Source organism: Garra rufa, chromosome 23 (assembly GCF_049309525.1).
Source record: "Garra rufa chromosome 23, GarRuf1.0, whole genome shotgun sequence".
NCBI classification, from domain to species: domain Eukaryota; kingdom Metazoa; phylum Chordata; class Actinopteri; order Cypriniformes; family Cyprinidae; genus Garra; species Garra rufa.
Genome location: NC_133383.1, coordinates 14,500,981 through 14,524,756, shown reverse-complemented (window position 1 = coordinate 14,524,756; position 23,776 = coordinate 14,500,981). Strand labels below are relative to the sequence as shown.

Sequence of the window (23,776 nt, the reverse complement as noted above, 5' to 3'; positions counted from 1 at the left end):
CTATCTTTGAGTAAGTCTCTAAACCGTTCATTCAACTATACGTTCAAAAACGCTTATTTAATCAAAGAGAGACGTAATGAAACACGATGTTGAAATCATTTTAACTTTAATCGCCACTTTTAAAGGCTCAGCTGAGCAGCAGAGCATCGATGTTAAGACAGAGATTTCACTTTTCTTGGACATGACAAGCTAGTTTCACATACATACCTGACTCGATCTGAAAGACAGACGCAGGTAATCGCACATGCTCAGTCGATCTCTCTCTCATTCGCTTAGGCTTATTAAATGCATATCTACTGAGCCTCATAATAAAACATTATGTTATCATTACTAACTTATTACTAATTTAATATTCAGCACATAGGCATTAAGTGAGAAGGGCGAATCCTTAGGAAAAAAGAAAACAGGCAAATATCGCGGTTGCTGCGGTTGTTGCATTCCTCTGCGGTTATGCACGTCAATAGCGCGGTATTACGATATTGCGGTTATCGCGACAGCCCTAAGTCCAATAGTTACTTTTTTTTTGTGAAGGGAGTTTGACTTTCTTTGCACGCTTGCTTTTGTAAACCCTGGGTCATTACTTCCACCTACGTCACACGTGTGTGATTATATAATGCGTGAGGTCAAGCAAGACAAGCATTTGTGGGTAAAAAGTATATTAATTTAAATTCTTTTTTAGAAAATGACTAATCGTTTTGCTAGATAATTTGGACCTTCTGTGGCCACCATTGAGGTCCACTATATAGAGAAAAATCTTGGAATGTTTTCCTCAAAAACTTTAATTTCTTTTCGACTGAAGAAAAAAAGACGTGAACATCTTGGATGACATAGGGGTGAGTAAATTATCAGGATTTTTTTTCTTCTGAATGTGAACTAATCCTTTAATGCACATGCTACTAAGAAACTAGTAACTAGTGATAACTGTCCCTAAACTAAAGTGTTACTCATAATGTTTTAGTAAAGAAAGTGTAACAGCGTTATTTTGGCACAGTAGGTCATTTTGGCTGGGCAAGTGAAAATCAGAGCTCATCAGGCTGGCAGACAGAAATGGTGCTGTTGAACCGCTACTAAAAATGTTGTTCCATTCGGACTTGTTTTTCATTACCAGCACTCTGGTACCTGTGGCACGATCCTCCAGTTCCTGACTTGGTATTGCGTTATGATGGCTTCAAGGTGTTTATGTGTTTAAAGCTTATTTCTGTTATAACTTTGTGTCTGAAAGCCTATGCTCTAAGCATTTTAGACAGATTGACATTTACGAATGATTAAAAAAAAACATCAGTGGCCAGACTGGAGCAGTAAACGTATGGTTCAAGAGGTATACAGTACCTCTGGCAAATTCTGACTTATAGTTACTTTTATTCAACCAGCAAGTTTTTTTTTTGACTGGAAATGACACAGGGTTCACCCAAAAGAGAATAAGACGATGTACATGAGGCATCATTGTGGAAAAAAAATATTACTCATCCTTTATTTACATTTGAACAAAAAGTGGCATGTCCAAAACTATTCATACCCCATCAAAGTGCATGCGAGAGTCTTATACTATATATTTGTTCTCAGCTGCATATACTCAGAGAGACAGTAATTTACTCGCTCTCAATGTAACATATAGACAATATGACAAATAGCCCTTAGACAGAACAGCGTATTTCTTGCATATAAGGCTGTCAGAAACAAGGCCATGTTTCATTGTGATAAAGCTACGCGTTGGGAGAGCCACCCACCCTCGCAATTTATCACGCATCCACTTTGTGATGAGTGTTAGTGAGAGCCGATAAGAACAAAAACACAAACAAGAGAATTTATTATGCAAAATGAAGCTGTAACAAAGTTATTTTTTATTTTATTGCCAAAGCGCCTTTGTGCATAACGTTTCCCTTGTATACCCTGGCCTCTCCTTGTCTTGTCAATTGGAAAGAGAAATAATTTCCTGCCGTAGGGAGCCCTGTCTTCACAGACGTCATGTTTTTCAATTACAAAGAATAGCATTGTTGTCACACGTTGTGTGTGAGCACTTTTTGTGTCATTGCATTTACTAAATTAACTATCTAGAGCCGTAAACATCCATGGCTGGGGCGATAAAATAAATATGCTTATCAACTTTCAAAAGGCAGGAGAATACTTTCCATATCTTTTATTCACATCAAAGGTCAAACTCAATCAAACTCTGCTGTATTTGTTCCACATTCGTTTGTTGGCTTCTCCACTGCTTCTCCAGTCAACTACTTTGCCCTGTCGGAAGCACAAAGTACTGTGGTGATTTAAAGAGCTTTTCGCCAATATTGTCCTTTTTGTACTTGGGGAGATATAACTTTTCTTTCTCTTCCTCCTTCTCATTGCGGCCAGCAGCATCCATGATGGCTAGCAGGACGGTGATAGAAGGTTGCCCTCTGGGTCAGTTCCCTTGTGGAAACATGAGTGTGTGTTTGCCCCAAGTCCTTCAGTGTAACGGCCACAGGGACTGCAAGAACGGAGCGGACGAGGAACACTGCGGTGAGACCACATTCATCTACCACGTTTGTCTTTTTAAATTTGCCAATAGCTGCATGAAATTTAAAGGTTAAGATCACTTCCAGAATAAAAATGTCATGATAATTTACTTGCCAGTTTGGACCTTCAACCCGTTCACCAACAATGAAGTCCACTATATTGAGGTAAATCCTGGAATGTTGTCCTCAAAAAACCTAAAAGAAAGAAAGACATGAACATCTTGGATGAAATGAGGGTGAACAATTTATCAGGAGATTTTTCTTCCAGAAGTGAACTAATCCTTTAACAGATAAACTTCAAGCTCTTCAAGCATTTCATCCATTAAAAATTGGCAGAAAACTTTGATATAAATTCTGACATCTCTCTTAAAACACAAAGGCCATTTATGTATTGAAAGTGACTTCTTTAAATGGTTACAGTGACTTTCTCATACAAAGGCTTGCTTTCATTTTCTGCAGGGGACAACAGCGGATGGGCGGATATCTTTGATCGAAACTTTAAGAAGGCAGAGCCACAGGACCATCCTAATGACTGCTGTATGTGTCCCAGTCTTGATCCGATTTTCTTTGGAAAAGATAATACCTAGATTAGCATAAGTGATGTTATCTTGGGGCTCATCCAAAAAAAGTAGTCCTATGACTTCCGTGTGAGGGCCAGCCTTAGATTTTCTTTCTTTTTTGCTTGTCTTGATAAATTTACAGCCTTAGGCAGTAGTCTACTGGACGCTTTTGAAGTTAGAAACCCTATAGGCTTTATTTTACTGTATCGTACTATAAATCTGCATGAGTTTTATGATGTTGTAGAAGCACCTGGTTGGAAATTTATTGGCCTTGACATTTTTGTAGTTACAGGGAGCTTAGTAACAACCTGGAAAAATTTGGGGAACTTTTATGCATGGGGATTATGAATATTAAAGGTTGTATCAGCGATTTCTAGCCTGAAACATAAAGTGTCAAATTCAGCTGACCTTTCATCACGATCCGCTCACTGCCTGCCCCATAAATTGTCTGTGAAAAAAACGCGTCTCTCTGGTCAGCCTAGAGTCCGAGATATGCCAAAAAAACAATCGGCACTACCAACCTTTCCACAGATAAACAAACAGTGTTCCAACCAATCAGCGTCAGGGGTTTGGTGTTGTGGACTTTCCTACTGGTGCAGGGATGTGAGGGAGGCGGAGCGAAAGTCCACAACACCAACCCCCTGACGCTGATTGGTTGGAACACTGTTTGTTTATCTGTGGAAAGGTTGGTAGTGCCGATTGTTTTTTTGGCATATCTCGGACCCTAGGCTGACCAGAGAGACGCTTTTTTTTCACAGACAATTTATGGGGCAGGCAGCGAGCGGATCGTGAAGAAAGGTCAGCTGAAATTGACACTTTATGTTTTAGGCTAGAAATCGCTGATACAACCTTTAAATAGGTGACGCATACCCAGGAATCATCTTGTAAACTGATTTGCTGAAAGGCAAAGCAGGCATGAACCATAGTAGAATTATTGCTTACTGCTTCTTGGTTTTCCGACAGCACTGGTTAGCAGACATTTTATCCTTTTTTCCCCTAAAACTATGATTTTTGAAGAAAAATAAAATTAAACAGTCTTAAATAATAAATTAGTTTTTTTTTATGATATGAACATAAGTAGTCTCACACATATTGTGTAACTAGATCAAAAAAGATTGGAACTAGATAAAAAAAGTTTGGGTAAATCTTCAGCGCAGGCCTAATTTAAACAACAACAACAACAAAATGCGTTAAATAAGTAATCTATTATGTTTGTTTGTTCAACCTTATTAATCTTATACAGTTGAATTCAAAAGTTTACACACACCTTGCAGAATCTGCAAAATGTTAATTATTTTACCAAAATAAGAGGAATCACACAAAATGCACGCTATTTTTTATTTGGTACTGACCTGAATAAGATATTTCACATAAAAGATGTTTCCATATGATGTTTCCACAAGAGAAAATGTTAGTTAAATTGATAAAAATTACTCTGTTCAAAAGTTTACATACACTTGGTTCTTAATACTGTGTTGTTATTGGAATGATCCACAGCAGTGTTTTTTTTTTTTTTTTTGTTTAGTGATAGTTGTTCATTTGTCCTTTGTTTGTCCTGAACAGTTAACCTGCCCACTGTTCTTCAGAAAAATCCTTCAGGTCTCATAAATTCTGTGGTTTTTCAGCATTTCTGTGTATTTGAACCATACAATGCCTGTATGATTTTGAGATCCATCTTTGGACTCATATGCAACTATTACAGAAGGTTCAAATGCTCACAGATGCTTCAGAAGAAAACACTATGCTTTAAGACCCAGGGGTGTAAACTTTTAAAACAGTAAAAACAGAATAAAGATGTGTGTATATTTTTTTTTTTTTTTGCCTAAATATCAATTTTTTTTTTCATTTAGTACTGCCCTTCAGAGGCTACAGAAGATACATGTTTCCCAGAAGATAAAATAAGTACAATTTATCCTGATCTTTAAATTCAATAGTTTTCATCCCAGGCTCTTAATGCGTCATGTTTCCTTTTGGAGCATCAGTGTGCGTTTGAACCTTCTATTATAGTTGCATATGAGTCTCTCAGTTGTCCTCAGTGTGAAAAGATGTATCTCAAAATCATACAGTCATTGTTGGAAAAGGTTCAAATGCACAAAAATGCTGAAAAACCAACAAGGACAAACAAGGGACTCATGAACAACTACCACTAAACAAAAAAACACAGCTGTGGATTCAACTGTATAATAATAGAAGTGCTGCGTTGACATTTTATATGTTCCTGGCAGAAACACGAATAATGCAGTCTTTTTTTTAGCTTTATGTACTAGATGTAACAATAATGTATTACTATAGTAATTAAATTAGTGTGTGTTTGTTTATATTGATCTCATGCAGTTCTGCCGCAGTACCCAGAGAGCTGTGATTGCATTAAGACGGAGGTGGAATGTGTAGACGTGAACCTGCATGTGATACCCGTCCTCTCCTCCAATGTGACTTGGTTGTAAGTACATCAAGCTGGGATCCATCTGCAGAGCTTTACTCCTCTGCTCCCACGAGAGGTTATTAATCTGTAGCTGAAAAAGAGGAGTACAAATTTGACATCACTGAGACATAGAGCTTCATCACTGAGCCATAAAGCTTAACGAGATAAAGAGCTTCTTTGCAATGAACAATTTCCAAAGGAAAGAAAAATTAGTGGATTTCTTGAAAGGTGGGGTTGTAGTTTGTTTGGTGGTTTTGTTTAGATTGTTCTGTGTTTATGATAGTTTTGATTTGTAGATCTTGAGCTTGGAAGATCTTGAGATATACAGGGCAGATTTTCGGAATAAGGATTCTGGAAATTATCTTTTGGATTCTAGGTATGTTTTTAGAAAATAAAGTCAGATAATTGATATCAGTGGTTAGTAAAGTGGTATCCAAGAAAACCACATTGTTTCATCCTTGTGGAATGAAAAGACTTCTTGAAGAGATAATTCATCTGAAAAATTAGAATTCTGTTCAACATTTACTCTTGAATGACCCTCATATTCTTCGAAATCTATGTGATTTTTCTTTTTATCTGGAACACCAAAGGAGTTATTGAAAATGTCCAGGCTTTTCTTTTCTATACAGCCAAAGTATTGTACGTTCAAACAAGCTCAAAAAATAAATGTAGTCCATGAATCTGAGATTGGAATGAGTTTTGAAAGGACTAAGAGATGAGGAGGATTTTCAGTAACTAATGACTTACATATTGGTCCATTCCTCACACAAAGGTATCATATGGCTTTAGCTAATGGAGCGGAATATTAAAAGAATTTTTTCGAAGAACATTATTAGTCAAGCAAAAGATGAAAGTATTTTCCCTTTTCAGATGAACTATGTCTGTAATGCTGTGTTGTTTGTAATTTGATGCTTTATAATTTTACAGGTCTCTGAAGAACAATAGGATTAGGAATTTGGATGATCACATCTTCTCCAAATACACACAACTGCAGAGACTGTAAGTATCAGTTAATTAAGTGTAAAAGTGCACCATTATAAATAATGAAAATCAGCAATGGATGAAAAAGAGCAGTACAAATATAGAAATGCGTTAATGTTTACCGGTATCTGTAGAAAGAAGGGAGAAGAAAAGAAACACATTCCTATCGAATTAACGTCATCTATACTATAAATTTAAGACTGTTGGGCCATAGTATTTTCTTGAAGTCTTCAGCCAATGTCCTCTGAGTCATTCAACGGTTTTCCACTTGCTGTGTGTCGCCAGTTCTTGCTGACGCCTGATTTATGAAATTTCCAATATCTGATGAACCAAAATATCTCAGCTCTGAGAACTTTAGGTCACGCCTCAAACCCTGGTTCTCTGAGGGAGATAAGTGCAATATCTCACCCATCTGCTGGCCACCTTACAACCCTTTAAAATACTGTCTTAATAAGTCGTTTAAGCCACTGGCCAGTGCAGCCTCCTGTCTTCATAATCTCCTGCTAGATCTTCTTTCATAATTCAGGCGCTTCTGATTTGAGCAGATGAACTATAAATTTATTCTGGCAAAGTTTATGATCTCTGAAGAGCAGTTTTGTTTTTTTGCACAGTTGTGCTTCTGAGGTACAGTGCCTTGCGAAAGTATTCATACCCCTTCATTTTTTTCACATTTTGTTATGTTGCTGTCTTTAGGTTAAACTGCTATAAATTATTTTTTCCCACATCAAACTACACTCCATACACCATAATGGCAAAGCAAAAAAATGTTTTTTAATTTTATTTATTATACCATTGCAAAAGTATTCATATCTAGGACGGTTGAAATTTAGCTCAGGAGTATTCATATTGCTTGTAGATGTTACTACACTTTGAGTGAAGTTAACCTGTGGCAAATTCAATTGAGTGGGTATGATTTGGAAAGGCACACACGTCTTAATAAAAGGTCTAGCAGCTGAAAATGCATATCACAGCAAAAACCAAGCCCTGAGGTAAAACAACTGCCTGTAGAGCTCAGAAACAGGATTGTCACACATCTAAGGAAGAGTTCAGAAAAATTCTGCTGCTTTGAAGGTTCACAAAAGCATGTATTCTCCAATAACCTTAATGGAAAAAGTTTGAAACAACCATGACTCTTTCTAGAGCTGGCCTCTTGTCCAAAATGAGCGACTGATGGAGAAGGGCTTTGGTTAGAGTGGTGACCAAGATGCTCATAGTCACTCTAGTTGAGCTCCATGATCATATGAAGAGATAGGAGAAACCTACAGAAAAACAAAAATGACTGCAACATTTCACTGATCTGGGCTGTGATTGTGTGGCAAGACTCTGTCCTCTCCTCAGTGAAGACACATGAAAACACAATATAGCAACCTAAAGGAACCTCAGACTGTGAGAAACAAGATTCTCTAATCTGATGAACCTCAATTCCAAACATCATGTTTGAAGGAAACTAGACACTGCTCATCACCTGCAGAATACCATCCTAAAAGTAAACTGTGCTGTGGGGCTGTTGTTCAGCGGAATGGACTGAGGGACTCGTCAGAGTAAAAGGAAAGCTCAACGCACCAAAATATTGAGATAGCCTTAATGAAAGCCTTGTCCAGAGCATTCAGAACCTCAGACTGGGCAGAAAGTTCACCTTCCAACAGGACATTGAACCTAAGCACACAGAAAAAGTGGCTTATAGACAACTCTGTGAGTGCCCAGAGTCTGGGATTGAACTCATTTAAACATTTCTGGAGAAACCTGAAAATGCCTGTCAGACCCCATCCAAGCTGACAGAGCTTGAAAGGTGAAAAGGGGAGGCGAAGAATGGCAGATAATTGCCAAATATTGAAGTGCAAATCTTGACGCATCATACCTAAAAAGACTTGAGGTTGTAAAGGTGCTTCAGCTCAGTACTGAATTAAGGGTATGAATACTTTTGCACTTATACTTATTTAATTTTTTTTTATGAAGTTTCTGTTTTTGCTTTGTCACTGGAAAAAAAAAAGTAATTTAAACAGTTTAACATTAGGCAGCAACATAAAATGTGAAAAAATGAATGGGTTTGAATATTTGCTCATGGCACTGTAAATATCAAGGATGTTTAGATATTTTTTGCTCCCTCAAAAAAACAAAAAAAACAATCTGAGATAAACCTAATGAGAAAAACTTTGAAAAGGCCAAAAACTTTCAAATTAAATTCCTTAGGTCAGAGGTTGAATACCTTCATTATGCTTCCAGTTTAAATTTTAATTGATTCATGGACAGCCATATCTTGACTTGTAAACACACTAACATGTTTGCATAATTGATTCTCATGCATACTTTCTTCTGTAATGAATGTCAATGGTGAATTAATCCTGCTTCATGCTGTTGATTGGCTTTAGTGAACGTGCACTGTTTATTTAATCTTGTATTTGAGGTCTTTGATTTAACATGTAGTACATCAAGAGAATTATAAGCACTGTATGAAATAGATGTGGATGTTTTCACTGCATTTTTTCTAAATTTGAATGATTAGATGATGACGAGATGTTTGTGTGAGATGCCATAATTGTGGGTTAGGCGTCTGATTCATTGTGCCCTATCATAAATAAAGAGATGAGACACTGACTAGACAACACCTAGAACTGAGAAAATACTTTATATCCACCCTATCTAATAGCTGAAATGGGACTGCATAGGGTGTCTACAGAATAGGTCTTCATGGATTGGCACACAGATCCGTGTCCTGTAGATCTGAGAGTGAAAATGAATTGAGTGAGAATGGAGTACTGCCTCAGCCAGACTGGAAAAAAAAAGAAATAAATAGTTTTGATCTTTGTCAGGAAGAAGGGGACGGTTAATTTTGGCTCAGTCTATCAATTCTCCAAATGCACATTCAGTACTGGGTACAACTCATACTTGATACCCTGTCATAAAGCTTAGTTTATTTTACACATCATATTTTTGAACGATGATGAGAAAAACTTGCAGCGACGTGCTGAAGAGGATAAAATACTCCTAAAGACACAGACCAATACATTTTTTTAGAAGACTATAAAAGTGACAGTAAAGGGATGTTGGGATGTCTGTGGAATGTTAAGCCAGTGCAAATGACAGATGTCCTCTGTGTTTAGCTTTCTACAGATAGGTCTATTGAATTTTTTCATTTTTCCACTATTAATGAATAGGTATATATAAATCCCAGTTACTTGTAACATTAATATCTCTTTCAGGGTTTTATGACCCGATCACTCTAACAATATTATGAAGTTGTCAGAAATGTGCAAGTTTAAATTTTGTGCAAAGGGAATCTTTACAGTGTCTCAAAGTATTTTTGTCACTTTTTTGTCTATTAATGTTATAAGCAGCAGCAGAAATAGTTCACCCAAATTAAAATTTGCTGAGAATTTTCTTCACCCTCAGGCTATCCAAGCTATAAATAAGTTACACTACCGATCAAATGTTTTTAAAGATTTTTTTAAAGTTTTTAAAATAATTATTTACTGCTGACCAAGCCTGCATTTATTTGATCCAAAGCACATCAAATGTAGTAATATTGTAAAATATTTTTACTATTTAAAATAACTGCTTTCTGTTTAAATATATATTTTAAAATGTAGTTTATTCCTGTGATCAAAGCTGAATTTTCAGCATCATTACAGTCTTCAGCGTCACATTATCCTTCAGAAATCATTCTAATATGCTGATTTGCTGTTTAAGAAACATTATTATTATTATCAATATTTAAAACAGTTAAATACATTTTTTTGGATTCTTTGATGAATAGAAAGATCCAAACATTTAACCGAAATAAAAAGCTTTTGTAACATTATACACTATACCATTCAAAAGCTTGGAGTCAGTATAATTCTTTTTTTTTTTTTTTTTTTTTGTGGAAAGAAATTATAGAAATTAATACTTTTATTTAGCAAGAATGCTTTAAATTGATTCAGAGTGATGATAAAGACATTTATAATGTTACAAAAGATTTCTATTTCAGATAAATGCTGTTCTTCAGAACTTTTTATTCATCAAAGAAACCTAAAAAGGTTCTACTCAGCTGTTTTCAACATAATAATGATAATAATAATAATAAATGTTTTTTTTAAGCAGCAAATCCAAATATTAGAATGATTTCTGAAGGATTATGTGACTGGAGTAATGATGCTAAAAATTCAGCTTTGAAATCACATGAATAAATTGCATTTTAAAATATATTCAAATAGAGAACAGTTATTTTAAATAGTAAAAATGTTTCAAAATTTTACTGTTTTTGCTGTACTTTGGATCAAATAAACAACAGGCTTGTTGAGCAGAAGAGACTTCTTTAAAAATAATGAAAATCTTACTGTTCAAAAACTTTTGACAGGTAATGTAGTTTCTTCATAAGAACAGATTTAGAGAAATTTAGCTTCATTTCACTTGCAGTAAATAAGTGAAAACATGACAGTAAATGACTCAAGTCTATCGATGAATGTCTTGTAAAGTGAAAATCTGCCTGTATGTAACAAATTAATCATTACCGCATTGTTTCTCCAGTGAAAAAGTCATCTTGTTTGAATCGGGAGAGAAATCTGCACAGATTTAACACTGTTTACAAACAAAAGCAGTCCAAAAGCATTGGAGCAAATGAAGCAAATGTTTAAAGTTAATACATCTTAATTATGTATGTGTTTCTTACAAACTTACAAAAATGGACTGAATTATATGTTTTGAGCTCAGTTGTTTGGACTGTCATTCTGACATCTTTCATTGCTGAGCAAGTGATGTAATGCTAAATTTCTCCAAATCTGTTCCAATAAAGAAACAAACTCATCCACATCTTGGAGGACCTGAGAGTGAGCACATTTTCATTTTTGGGTGAACTGTTCCTTTAAAATGTGTAAATATTATTGCATTAAATATCATCCGCAAACACATAAAGTTCTTTTTACTTTCCTAAGTCTTTTTTTGCAGCAAGTCTTCCTTTTCACAATTTGTGATCTCAGGGTCATTTTTAGTGGATGTATGAAGTCATTTTCAGGTTCTCGCAGATATCCCCAGTTGTAGCCCATAACATTCCACTAACCTTTGAAAACTCTAAAGTGTCCAAATAATTTAGTTTTAATATCATGAGCACAGAGAAAGCTCATTCTTTCTCAGTTATGAGCACAGTTCTTCCTAGCATGCCTGCGAATGCTTCAGTGTCATCGCTAAATTCCCTTTCGCCTCGTTGGGAGCGAGCAGTGATGGCTGATAATGTTTTGCAGCTAAGAGCTTCAGAGCTCTGCCTTTCTCACTGGGTCACTGTGTCCCTCACAGACAGGAGGAACTTCTGAATCGAATAGAGATGCTTTTCATCTCATTTTACTTGAATTGCACATTCATTTTTAAGCTCTTCTGCACCCTAGAATAAGTGTCAGATGAAATGATCATCCTTCTTCCAAATTAAAGTAATACATTTTGGAAGAGAGGCCATTTACAGACTTATATTCAAAATCTTGGAGGATTTACTGCCCATTTAAACCTATTCATATGCATTTAATGTATAATACATTCTGTTTAAAATAAAACGGCAATTCAATCCTCTCCACTAAAAAAAATCAGTGCAGACAAGACTGGCATAAGTTCAGTTAAATTCCTCCAGATGTCATGAGAATTTTATGGCAACGCTTGGCGTCACTGCATTTTGAGAGGTTTTTTTTTTTTTTATGATGATGATGATAAAGATTTATTTTTGAATTTTTTGCCTTTATTGGGACAGGACAGTACGGAGAAATTAAAGCACATCTTAATGGTACAAGTGAATCTCTGGCAGCAACTGGAATGGCATTAAATTTCACGATTATGTATTTAATAATTTACTAACTGCCTATGCATGCCAGAGTCTTTGTGTTTGTTCTGAACTGTACTCTTGTCCTTTGAATCCAAAGCCATGATGTTGGTTTGCCTTATTATTATTATTATTATTATTATTATTATTATTATAGATAAGAAAAGTCCATAAAAAGGTGCACAATGTATTGTATCATTATAGGAAATTACTGTGAAGTTAAAGGGATAGTTCACCCAAAAATAAAAACTGTGTCATTAATTACTCACGCTCATGTTGTTCCAAACCCATAAGAGCTTTGTTCATCTTCGAAACACAAATTAAAATATTTATGATGAAATCCGAGAGCTTTCTGACCCTGCATAGATGGCAATGCAACTGACACGTTCAAAGTCCAGAAAAGTAGTCAGTAAAGTAGTCAATGCACCGCAAAAAATGCTTTTCTTACTTACATTTTTTGTCTTGTTTCCAGTCAAAATATCTAAAAATTCTTAAATCAAGAATTTTCTAGACAAGTAAAATTATTTTATTGTTTTCAGAAAAAAACAAGTCAAAATTAAGTGCCAGTGGGGTAAGAAAAATAATCTTGTTTTCAGTTTGAAATAAGATTTATTTGCTTACCCCATTGGCAGATTATTTTGCTTGTTCTAAGCAAAAACTCACTTAATTGTGACTTATAATAAAGTAAATAATTTTCACTTGTCTAGAAAATCCTTCTTGATTTAAAACTTTTTAGATATTTTAGCTGGAAACAAGACAAGTCTAAGTAAGCATTTTTTGCTGTGTGTGACATGTTCTCACTCTCAGATTTCAATAAAAACATCTTAATATGTGTTCCAAAGATGAACAAAGGTCTTACAGAATTGGAACGACATGAGAGTAATTAATGACAGAATTTTCATTTTTGGGTAAGCTATCTCTTTAAGAGATAATATCTTGGCAGAAATTTGCCAGTACCTTTTCTTTTTTTCTCACAGTGTATCTAACTAATCATCAATTATAGGTACAAGCTAATACCAAGGTGTATGATAAATTAACAATTATTGCTGAATAATTGCCAATAGCCACTATGGTTTTCTCTTTTGTGTCAAAGTTGGCAGATAAATGTAAAAAATAGCTGAGTTTGTTGCTAGGGCAGTCTGAAAAGTTGCTAAATAGCAACAAAAGTGCTAAGATGGCAACACTTATTCTGTCACCAGTCATGGCCAGGCTTATCCCATGTGTGATTTCACAAAAGAAAGCCCTCCAGAATGGCTGTTTTTGATTTATGGAGAATATAAAAAAATTAAGTGGGTGGATTTTATTATTACGGAGTGGCACAGTTCAAATGCTATGTCTGGCATTCTAATTCCCCTTTTAAAAAAGTAGTGTTGCGTTTTCAGTAATGTTTCTGACTCAAGGACCCAACTAAATGAATTGCATTGAACTTAGAAACCAGCAAATTTCTTGCTCACTCCATAGCCCTAGGCTGACATAATTTACCCTCCATCCTCACAGGCGCTAGTCCAGTGTTTAAATCTTACTATTGCTGAACATACTGCTAATACAAAACAGAGAACAGGAGCATGCCAGGGGCATTTTCCAGGATTTGACTAAATCTGGGATGAAGGCCAAAACATCAGGGGATTGTAGGAGGTCTTGGGGTATCCTCCTCTGAGAGATTAACATTTTATACAAGATCCCTCAGGTTACCTCAGATGTTGTTTTGTAATAGTGCAAGTAAGTAAATTAACAACAGAAAATGCGGGAATGATCCCAGTGCTTTTCTCTCACAGTATGGTCCATGCTTGGAAGTAATTAAGTAGAGATATACGTAAACATTACTTGCTTTCTGTCTCGCACATGTACTCTATTATTATTAGTAACATAACTCAATGTTCTAATGTTTTATGGCCTTGTTGATTTCCAAAAAAATCTAATAGGTGACTGTATTTCAATCATTACGTGCCTGATGAAAGGAAAACACTGTCTGTGTGATGACAGGTAAACTGTATAATAGTCTCAGTCCACCCACTGTCACAATATTGTAAATTAGGCTATAAAAATGAGGTATTAATTCACATAAAATGTATTTATTAGGTGTAAAAAAAAAAGTTGGGACGCTGAAGTGAACAGCATGAGAAGTGTACAGTAGTATAATGAGTTCTCCAAATTCAAAGTTTTGGGTTTTGAATCTGTTTCTAGATGGTTATTTAGCAGCTGGCTTTGGTTGAAATTTGAACGAAGCAACTTTTTATCCATTTATGGTGTCAGATGTTCAGAAAGAGCATCCAGACCACAACTGATTAATAGTAACCGTAAATATTTTCAGCACTTATTTGTTCTGACTTTCTTTGTGAACAGGTTTCTTCAGAACAACATAATTCAGATGGTCTCAAGCCGTGCATTCAGTGGACTATTTAATCTTGAAAAACTGTGAGTACTTATCTTTCGCTTCAGAGCATCTTTTTAAAAAGATTAAAAATACTTCTTTTGTTTTGGTGTTACTTATACATTGTCTTGCATAAGTGTTCATACTCGTTCACTCCTTAATGTTTTTACATTTTGTTTTGTTGCTGCTTTAAATTACTTTTTTCCCCTCTTCAATCTACACTCCATACATCATAATGACAAAGCAAAAACAGAATTGTCACAACTGGAATAAGTACATTGCATAAGTATTCATACCCTTAACTCAGTACTTAGTTAAAGCACCTTTACAGCCTCAGCCTTTTTGGTGTGATGTGAGGCTGTAAAGGTTGAGTATGATTTAGAAAGGCACACACCTCTAAGAAAAGGTCTAACAGCTGAAAATGCATATCAGAGCAAAAACCAAGTCCTGAGGTCAAGATAACTGCCTGTAGAGCTCAGTGACAGACTTGTGTTAAGGCAATGATCTAGAGAAGAGTTCAGAAAAAAATCTGCTGCATTGAAGGTTCACAGAAGCATGTAGCCTCCATTATCCATAATGGAAGACGATTGGAACAACTTGGACTCTAGAAAATGTCTGCCAGCCCCCATCCAAGTTGACAGAGCTTGAGAGGAGAAAAGGTGAGGCAAAGAATGGCAGATAGTTGCCAAATGCAGATGTGCAAAGCTTTTCACATCATACCCAAAAAGACTTGAGGCTGTAATGGTGCTTCAACTATGTACTGAGTTAAGGGTATGAATACTTATGCAATGTACTTATTTCAGTGTTTTATTTTTAATTAATTTGCAAATCTTTTTTGCTTTATCATTATATTATATGTGCCTTGTTAAACTGCTTTAAATTACTTTTTTCCCCACTTCAATCTACACTCCATACATCATAATGACAAAGCAAAAACAGAATTGTCACAACTTTGTAATTTATTCAAAAATAAAAAATAAACTGAAATAAGTACATTGCATAAGTATTCATACCCTTAACTCAGTACTTAGTTGAAGCACCTTTACAGCCTCAGCCTTTTTGGTATGATGTGACAAGCTTTGTACATCTGCATTTGGCAGTTATCTCCTCACCTCTTCACCTCTGTCAGGTTGGATGGGGGCAGATGCACATTTTCAGGTTTCTCCAGAAATATTTGATTGGATTTAAGCCCAGGCTGTGACTGGGCCACTCAAGGACATTCACAGAGTTGTCTATAAACCACTCTTGCTCTGTGCTTAGGCTCATTGTCTTGTTGGAAGGTGTCTTGTTCTGAATGCTCTGTACAGCAGCAAAACTGACCGGAGAAGGAGGGGGGCAAAAAAGGTTGGGAACCCCTGCTGTACAGGGTTTTCATTGAGGCTATCTCAATAGTTTTCTGCACTGAGCTGAAAAACAGCCACACAGAATGAGGCTGCTACCAGCACACTTGATTTTTGGCAGGGTACTCTACAGGCGATGAGAAGTGTCTGGTTTTCTTCTAATATGATGCTTGGAATTAAGGTTCATCAGACCAGAGAATCTTGTTACTTACAGTCTGAGGGTCCCTGAGGGTGTGTTTTCATGTGTCTTCACTGAGGAGAGGCTTGAGTCTTGCCACACCACTATAAAGCCTAGATCGGTGGAGTGTTGCAGTAGTGTTTGTCCTTCTGTAGGTCTCTCATATCTCCACCTATGATTACCTATGACCATCAGATTCCTGGTCACCCTTATAACCAAGGTTTTTCTCCATCAATTGCTCAGTTTGGCCAGGAGGCCAGCTCTAGTAAGAGTTGTGGTTGTTTCAAACTTCTTCCATTAAGGGTAACGGAGACTACATGCTTCTGTGAACCTTCAGTGCAGCAGAATTTTTTCTGAACTCTTCACCAGATGTGTGGCTTGATGCAATCATGTCTCTAAGCTCTACAGGCAGTTTTTTTTTTTACCTCAGGGCTTGGTTTTTGCTCTGATATGCATTCTTAGCTATTAGACCTTATATTAAGATGTGAATTTTCAACAGGTTAACTTCACTCAAAGTGTAGTAACATCTACAAGCAATATGAATGCTCCTCAGCTAAATTGCAACCGTCCCAGATAAGGGTATGAATACTTATGCAATGGAATCATTCAAGTTTTTTATTTGTAATAAATTTGCGAAGATGTTAAAAAGCTATTTTTTGCTTTGCCATTATGGGGTGTGAAGTGTAGATCGAGTTAAAAAAAAAAAAGTAATTTAAAGTAGTTTAACATAACATAACATAAAATGTGGAAAAAAAAACTAAGGGGTATGAATACTTTCGCAAGGCACTTTATTCAATGCAATTTCTTAAACTTCATGAAAAGCCAGTGAGAGAGTATGTGGTTATGAGAGAGTGGTTCAGATCTCTCTAGTGGAACTGGAGATGAGAAATGAAATTCTCAGATTGAATATTGAACAATGTGCCACCCAAGAGTGTGGTGTATGTTCAATGATGCTTCTTCTGTTATTGCTTTAGGTGTGGAGGACAATGGTGTCTTTGAGCTGTAGATATTTCTGCTCATGGGGCCGAGCAGGCACAGACCATTTTTTTTTAATTTTTTTTATCAAACTCTTTGCGACTACCAAATAGTAATTGTTGTTCTGTCACAGCAGCTTTGAGATCTCCTCGGTCCCAGAAGCAAGAAAGGACAAACCAAATCCTGAGAAGATGATGATTTATTACATCTTATATCATTAGAGAATGTCAACTCAAGATGATTAATGACTACCTCCACAATTTTGTTGGATTAAACCTACCTTTTCCTTTCCATTCCAATCTGTTTTATTTAATTCAAAAGCATCTCAAAAAAAGCAAAGTGTGCGAGTCAGAGTTGAGTTTCGCAGGGCTCGTATTCATTTGGATTCCTAATGGGGCAATTTATTCTTTTATGTCTGTGAATCAATCCTCTGGACAATTTAATGCTTAACCTTGACAGCGGACAGAGCTTTTTTTTTTTTTTTTTTTTTTTTTTAATCAATTTCAAGTCTGTGTCTATAATTTAATGTCATCTTTGTGCAGGTTTCTCAGCCAAAATCACATAACCTATTTAGGACCGGGTGTATTCAGAGATCTACACAAATTAGACTGGCTGTGAGTATGCATTGCAACACATTAATTATTAATTAATTTGAAAAGGGGAAATGGCTTCTTGCTCTTATGCATCAAATATCAATCAGAAAATGAATGCAAGTACAGACGGTTTATGTACATTAAAGAAAAGTTAATGAAATGTATGCATTTTTTAACATTAATTATATACTTTATTTGTCATTTTTATACACTACCAGTCAAAAGTTTTTGGACAGTAAGATTTTTTAATGTATTTAATGTAAGAAATCTCTTCTGCTCACCAAGTCTGCATTTATTTGATTCAAAATACAGCAAAAGCAGTAATGTTGTAAAATATTTTTACTATTTAAAATAACTATAATAATATTCAGAAGGATCCAAAGATCAGCATTTATCTGAAATAAAAAGCTTTTGTAACATTATACACCATTCAAAAGCTTGGAGTCAGTATAATTAAATTTTTTATTTTTTATTTTTTGGAAAGAAATGATAGAAAATAATACTTTTATTTCACAAGGATGCTTTAAATTGATTAAAAGTGATGATAAAGACATTTATAATGTCACAAAAGATTTCTATTTCAGAAAAATGCTGTTCTTCTAAACTTTATATTCATCAAAGAAACCTGAAAAAACTCTACTCAGCTGTTTTCAACATAATAATAATAATATATGTTTAGAATGATTTCTGAAGACTGGAGTAACGATTCTAAAAAATCAGCTTTGAAATCACAGAAATAAATTACATTTTAAAATATATTCAAATAGAAAGCAGTTATTTTAAATAGTAAAAATATTTTTGATTTGCTGTACTTTCAATCAATTAAATGCAGGCTTAGTGAGCAGAAAATACTTATTCAAAAAACATTAAAAATCTTACTGTTCAAAAACTTTTGACTGGTAGTGTGTATTTTTATATTTTCGTTTATTTATTAGTTTTTAATCATCTAGTTTCTTTAACATCATTCTATGGTATACTTTGGCATTACACAATATCTTATTTTATATTTTGTCATTTCTTTGTTTGTTTACTTTTATTTTTATTTAGAGAGGAAGTTTGTTAAATGGATGCTTAATTAAATTTGGCATAATCACACAGAAAAGAAGTGGTCTGTGGAATAGCTCTGAGTTTGTACAATTTGGCTTTGGAAAGCGCTGAAAATAGAATGTGGTTTTGCAAAAAGAAGCCAAGAATTATTTGGGTGGCTTTTCGGTTGCCAAATACATACAGTCAGGTCCATATATATTTGGACACTGACACAATTTTTATTATTTTGGCTGTTGACCAAAACATATTCAAGTTACAGTTATACAATGAATATGGGCTTAAAGTGCACACTCTGAGCTTTAGTTTTTAGGGCAGTCTCATCAAATTGGTAGAAAGGTTAAGGAATTACAGCTCTTTAATATGTACCTCCCCCCTTTTTCAAGGGACCATAAGTAATTAGACAGTTGACTCAAAAGCTATTCATGGACAGTTGTGGGCTATTCCTTCATTTTTTCTACATCAATTAACCAGGTAAAAGGTTTGGAGCTGATTCTAAGTGTGCCATTTGTATTTGGAAGCTGTTGCTCTGAACCCATCATGCGTTCAAAGGAGCTCTGCATGCAAGTAAAACAGACAATTGTTAGGCTTCAAAAACAAAAGAAATGCATCAGAGAGATAGCAGGAACATTAGGAGTGGCCAAATCAACAGTTTGGTGATTTCTGAGAAGAAAAAGAACACACTGGTGAGCTCAGCAACATAAAAAGGCCTGGATGTTCACAAAAGACGACAGTATGGTGGATGATTGGATGATCCTCTCCATGGTAATAAAACATTTCACAACATCCAGCCAAGTGAAGAATACAGGAGGTAGGCGTGGCACTTAGGGCTGTGCAATTAATTGAAATCGTATCAAAATCGCGATGTGAACATGTGAACATACAGCACTACATAATTTTCCTACAAGTCGATTACAGCACATAACCATTGCAATTAGTGTTCATCATCTGTTTGATTACACAGTTACTGATTTTAATATTTATATCATATGTACATCGACTCAACATACAGTATTCACCACTAATAAGCTACTAAATATATTGTAGTAGCCTAAAACTTTTGTACAGCTGCTCTGCAACAATTTGTATTGTAAAAAGCGCTATACAAATAAACTTGAATTGAATTGAATTGAAAACATGCACGATTTCTAAATCGCATTACAGCACGATTTTTTGCACACACTCGACTGATTCTTTTCCCGCATGCTATTTGAACCGATCACAACACAGCGCGCCTAAACAGAGAGCAAGAACATGCCAATGTTCATGCTTGAAACCTGAAATGGTCATGCAGGTTTTCTTAGCAGAAAGCAGCTAGATTCTGTCAGTGTTCTAATTGTTTTTTTATGTGGGACACTGTGGTCTGGGTTGTTGTTTTTTCAAACTCACGCACATACGCACACACATACTTACTTTTTGCCATAGGTCTGTTCTAAAGACATTTTGTTCTACCTTTATTAGGCAGGGCTCGAAATTGTGAACGTTTTGGTCGCATATGCTCCCAAAATTTAATCTGCGTGACCTGAAATTATATTTGGGAGCATTCGTGCGAGTGCGAGACACTGTTGTGGTCCGACTTGGTTTCATTTCTTTACAAAACTTTCGCTAGCCTAACTACTGCACAGACTGCTGTGAGCTGATACAGTGACAGGTTCGCCATTCTCTCTTTCGATTGTGAAAAATAAAAGCTCTCCACAAACTGCTTTTGAAGAAATATAATATATTTCGTGCTATAGGGTACATTCTGTCAGATACAATTCTGGCGCTTCCGTGTCCATATACTGTACAACGCGGCATTCATTCACATCAGATGATAACTCAGTGGCAGAGAACCACTCACACGGAGGCGTATTTTCCACTGGGGACATGCTTTGCAAAATCCTGTGTGTGTCCTCTCATATTTCAAATGGTTTTGGTAAAATAATCTCTTTTATTGTAGAATGCACGCTCAGCGCCTTTGAGAGTCTCGCACGATCGTTAAAACGAAACCAAAAGCGACCAACGCGCATTCAAAAGCAATTTTAATACCCCACGTTTAGAGAGCGACACTTTGAATATTGAAAGAGTTGCCTAATTTGATCACGTGCTTGTAAAACATCTGCAGTCAGAATCAGCCATGAAGAATCAAGATCAGTACATTACTAAAGAGAATTTTTTTTGGTGCTCCTACCTTTTTTTCACCTGCTAGGTGATTTTTTTTTCCGCCTTCTGTTTTAGAGACATGTTACAGGTCTTTGATAAAGATCAAATTTTTTTCCTTTAAAAAAAAAGTTTTAGATTCACACTGTAAAACATGTCTGTGTCAAAATCGTGATTAAAATCGCAATACTGTTTAAGAAAATCGTGATAGGTTTCTTTTGTCCATATCACACAGCCCTAGTGTCACTGTCAAAGTCTACAATCAAGAGAAGACTTCACAAGAGCAAAATAGAGAGGGTTTACCACAAGGTGCAAACAAGGCCAGATTAGACTTTGTCAAAAAAAATTTTTTAAAAAGCCAGACCACTTCTGGAAAAGCATTTTTTGGACTGCTGAAATTAAAATCAACATGTACCAGAATGACGGTAGAAAAAAGTATGGAGAACATCATCATCTGTGAAACATGGTGGAGCAGTGTAATGGCATGAGCATGCATGGCTTCCAGTGGCACTGGGTTACCGGTGTTTTGTGATGATGTGACAGAAGACAGAAGCAGCTGGAAGAATTCTGAAGTGTATAGGGATATACTGTCTGCCCAGATTCAGTTAAATGGAGCAAAATTGTTTGGGCGGCTCTTCATAATACAAATGGACGATGACCTAAAACATACAGCAAAAGCTACCCAGGAGTTTTTAAAGGTAAAAAGGTGGAATATTCTGCAATGGCCAAGTCAATCTTCTGATTTCCAATTGATTGAGCATGCATTTCACTTGCTGAAGACAAAACTAAAGGCAGAAAGACCCACAAACCAACAACAACTGAAGTCAGCTGCAGTAAAGGCCTGGCAAAGCACCACAAAGGAGGAAACCCAGTCTATGGTGATGTCCATGAGTTCCAGACTTAAGACAGTCATTGCCTGCAAAGGATTCTCAACAAAATATTAAAAATGAACATTTTATTTATGATTATATTCATTTGTCCAATTACTTTTGAGCCCCTGAAAATGGGGGATCTGTGTATAAAAATGGTTGTAATTCCTTAGCATTTTATGTTATATTTTTGTTCAACCCCTTGAATTAAAGCTTAAAGTCTGCACTTCAATTTCATCTTGATTGTATCATTTCAAACTATTCTAGTGGCATACAGAGCCGAAATTATGAAAAGTGTGTCAGTGTACAAAAAACAAAAACATAAAAAACAGCATTCGAACAATGTGTGTTTGTGCTTAACATTTTGTAAAAGACATTTCAGTTATTGTATTATTGTTTTTCTTCCCTCAGTGTTTTAGACCACAATCCACTTAAAAGCATTACCCGTGATACGTTCATCGGTCTGAGATCGCTGACATTTCTGTAAGTATCTTAGTGTTTTAAAATATTGCATGGTGATTCTCCACGGTGGCATTTTGTTTAATCAGTTGTTCTTAATGTTATCTCTTTGAGGAAAATGTCAAGCTTTGTTTCATAAAATTAACTGTTTTTGATCCGATTGTCTGACAAGAAATTGAAAACTATTTCTAGGAGGTTGTTTCATGAGGTTAAAGTTTAGTCATATTGTCTTATATTTGTGCTACTTTTTCCCTGTGTATATATCAAGGCAGTGGCATAATTCTCACAACAATTTTAGATCAGTTGTCAGTTGTCAAAGACACAACTGAGTTTAGCAGTATTTTTGCCTTCCCTTTTCGGTTACAAATTCAAAAGGAATGTCAACAGAAAGGCATCTCGTCATTCAAGTAACAAAAGCAATCGAGGGATCACTAACCCTGAAACACAGCCAATTTTGTTGCAACAAGACTCAGCAAACCATCTCTGAGACAAGTTTTTGATCTTTTCACCATAACAGAGAACTGTATGTATCCACAAGGAAGGAACAGACTTTGACACTTTTTAGATTTCAACATACGGGTTGCCTGAAGGCCATTGTGCAGCCATTTGTACTAATAGTAAGAAATTCATTATCTTAGTCCCTCATTAAAATCTCTTTAATATCCCTGGAAAAGTCCTCTGGCTTCTAGTTCCACAGCTGAGCCAGAAAGGACTAGAGTACAAAAAGGAAATTTATTCCCATCACAACTGTTTTTGTACATTTTTTTCCTCTTCTTTCTAAGTTTTCAATTATTTTTTTATTTTCAATTTTTTAAAAGTAATTTTACTGTATTTTTGTGTTCATTTTGTCATTAATTTTTTACCTTTTAGACACATTTTGATTAATATAAAATGGATATTGTACAAAACTATAGATGTTATTCCTTTTTTCATTAAAAAAATATATTTTTTTATTAACACACTGCCGTTCAGAAGTTTGGGATAAATAAGATTTTTAATGTTTTTACATTTACATTTACATTTATTCATTTAGCCGACGCTTTTATCCAAAGCGACTTACAATTGGGAATACAACAAGTGATTCATCCTAAGGAGGCAGATCAACATAGGAAGTGCTCAAAAATACCATATATCAGGCGTTGTTAGAAGAGTGCAGGCTAGAAGGAGAAGATCAAGAAAGAGGGGAAAAACAGGCTAGAAAGGGAGGATCAAGAAGAGAGGAGAATTTTTTACTTTTTTTAGACTTTTTTAAAAGAAGTCTCTTATGCTCATCAAAGTTCTATTTATGCAGAATAAAAAGTAGTATTATAAAACATTATTGTAATTTAAAATAACGGTTTTCTATTGTAATATACTTCAAAATATTATTTATTTCTGTGAAGCAAAGCCAAATTTTCAGCGTCATTACTCCAGATACTTCAGAAATTATTCTAATATACTAATTTATTATCAATGTTGGAAACAATTGTGCTGCTCTGTTTTTTTTTTTTTTTTTTTTGGAACATGCGATACCTGTTTCAGGATTCCTTGATGAATAAAAAGTTAAAAAGAACAGCATTTATTCAAAATAGAGA

General features: G+C 35.4%; 1 protein-coding gene across 1 annotated transcript in view; it reads left to right on the top strand.

Moving 5' to 3' along the window:
• rxfp2a (relaxin family peptide receptor 2a) overlaps positions 1–23,776 on the top strand; it is a 75,357-nt gene that overhangs the window by 14,440 nt on the left and 37,141 nt on the right. The window contains exons 2-8 of the mRNA XM_073829429.1: positions 2,353–2,496; positions 2,952–3,029; positions 5,387–5,492; positions 6,402–6,473; positions 14,578–14,649; positions 17,641–17,712; positions 22,155–22,226. Coding sequence (XP_073685530.1) covers positions 2,353–2,496; positions 2,952–3,029; positions 5,387–5,492; positions 6,402–6,473; positions 14,578–14,649; positions 17,641–17,712; positions 22,155–22,226 — 616 coding nt within the window. The remainder of the gene's footprint in view (positions 1–2,352; positions 2,497–2,951; positions 3,030–5,386; positions 5,493–6,401; positions 6,474–14,577; positions 14,650–17,640; positions 17,713–22,154; positions 22,227–23,776) is intronic.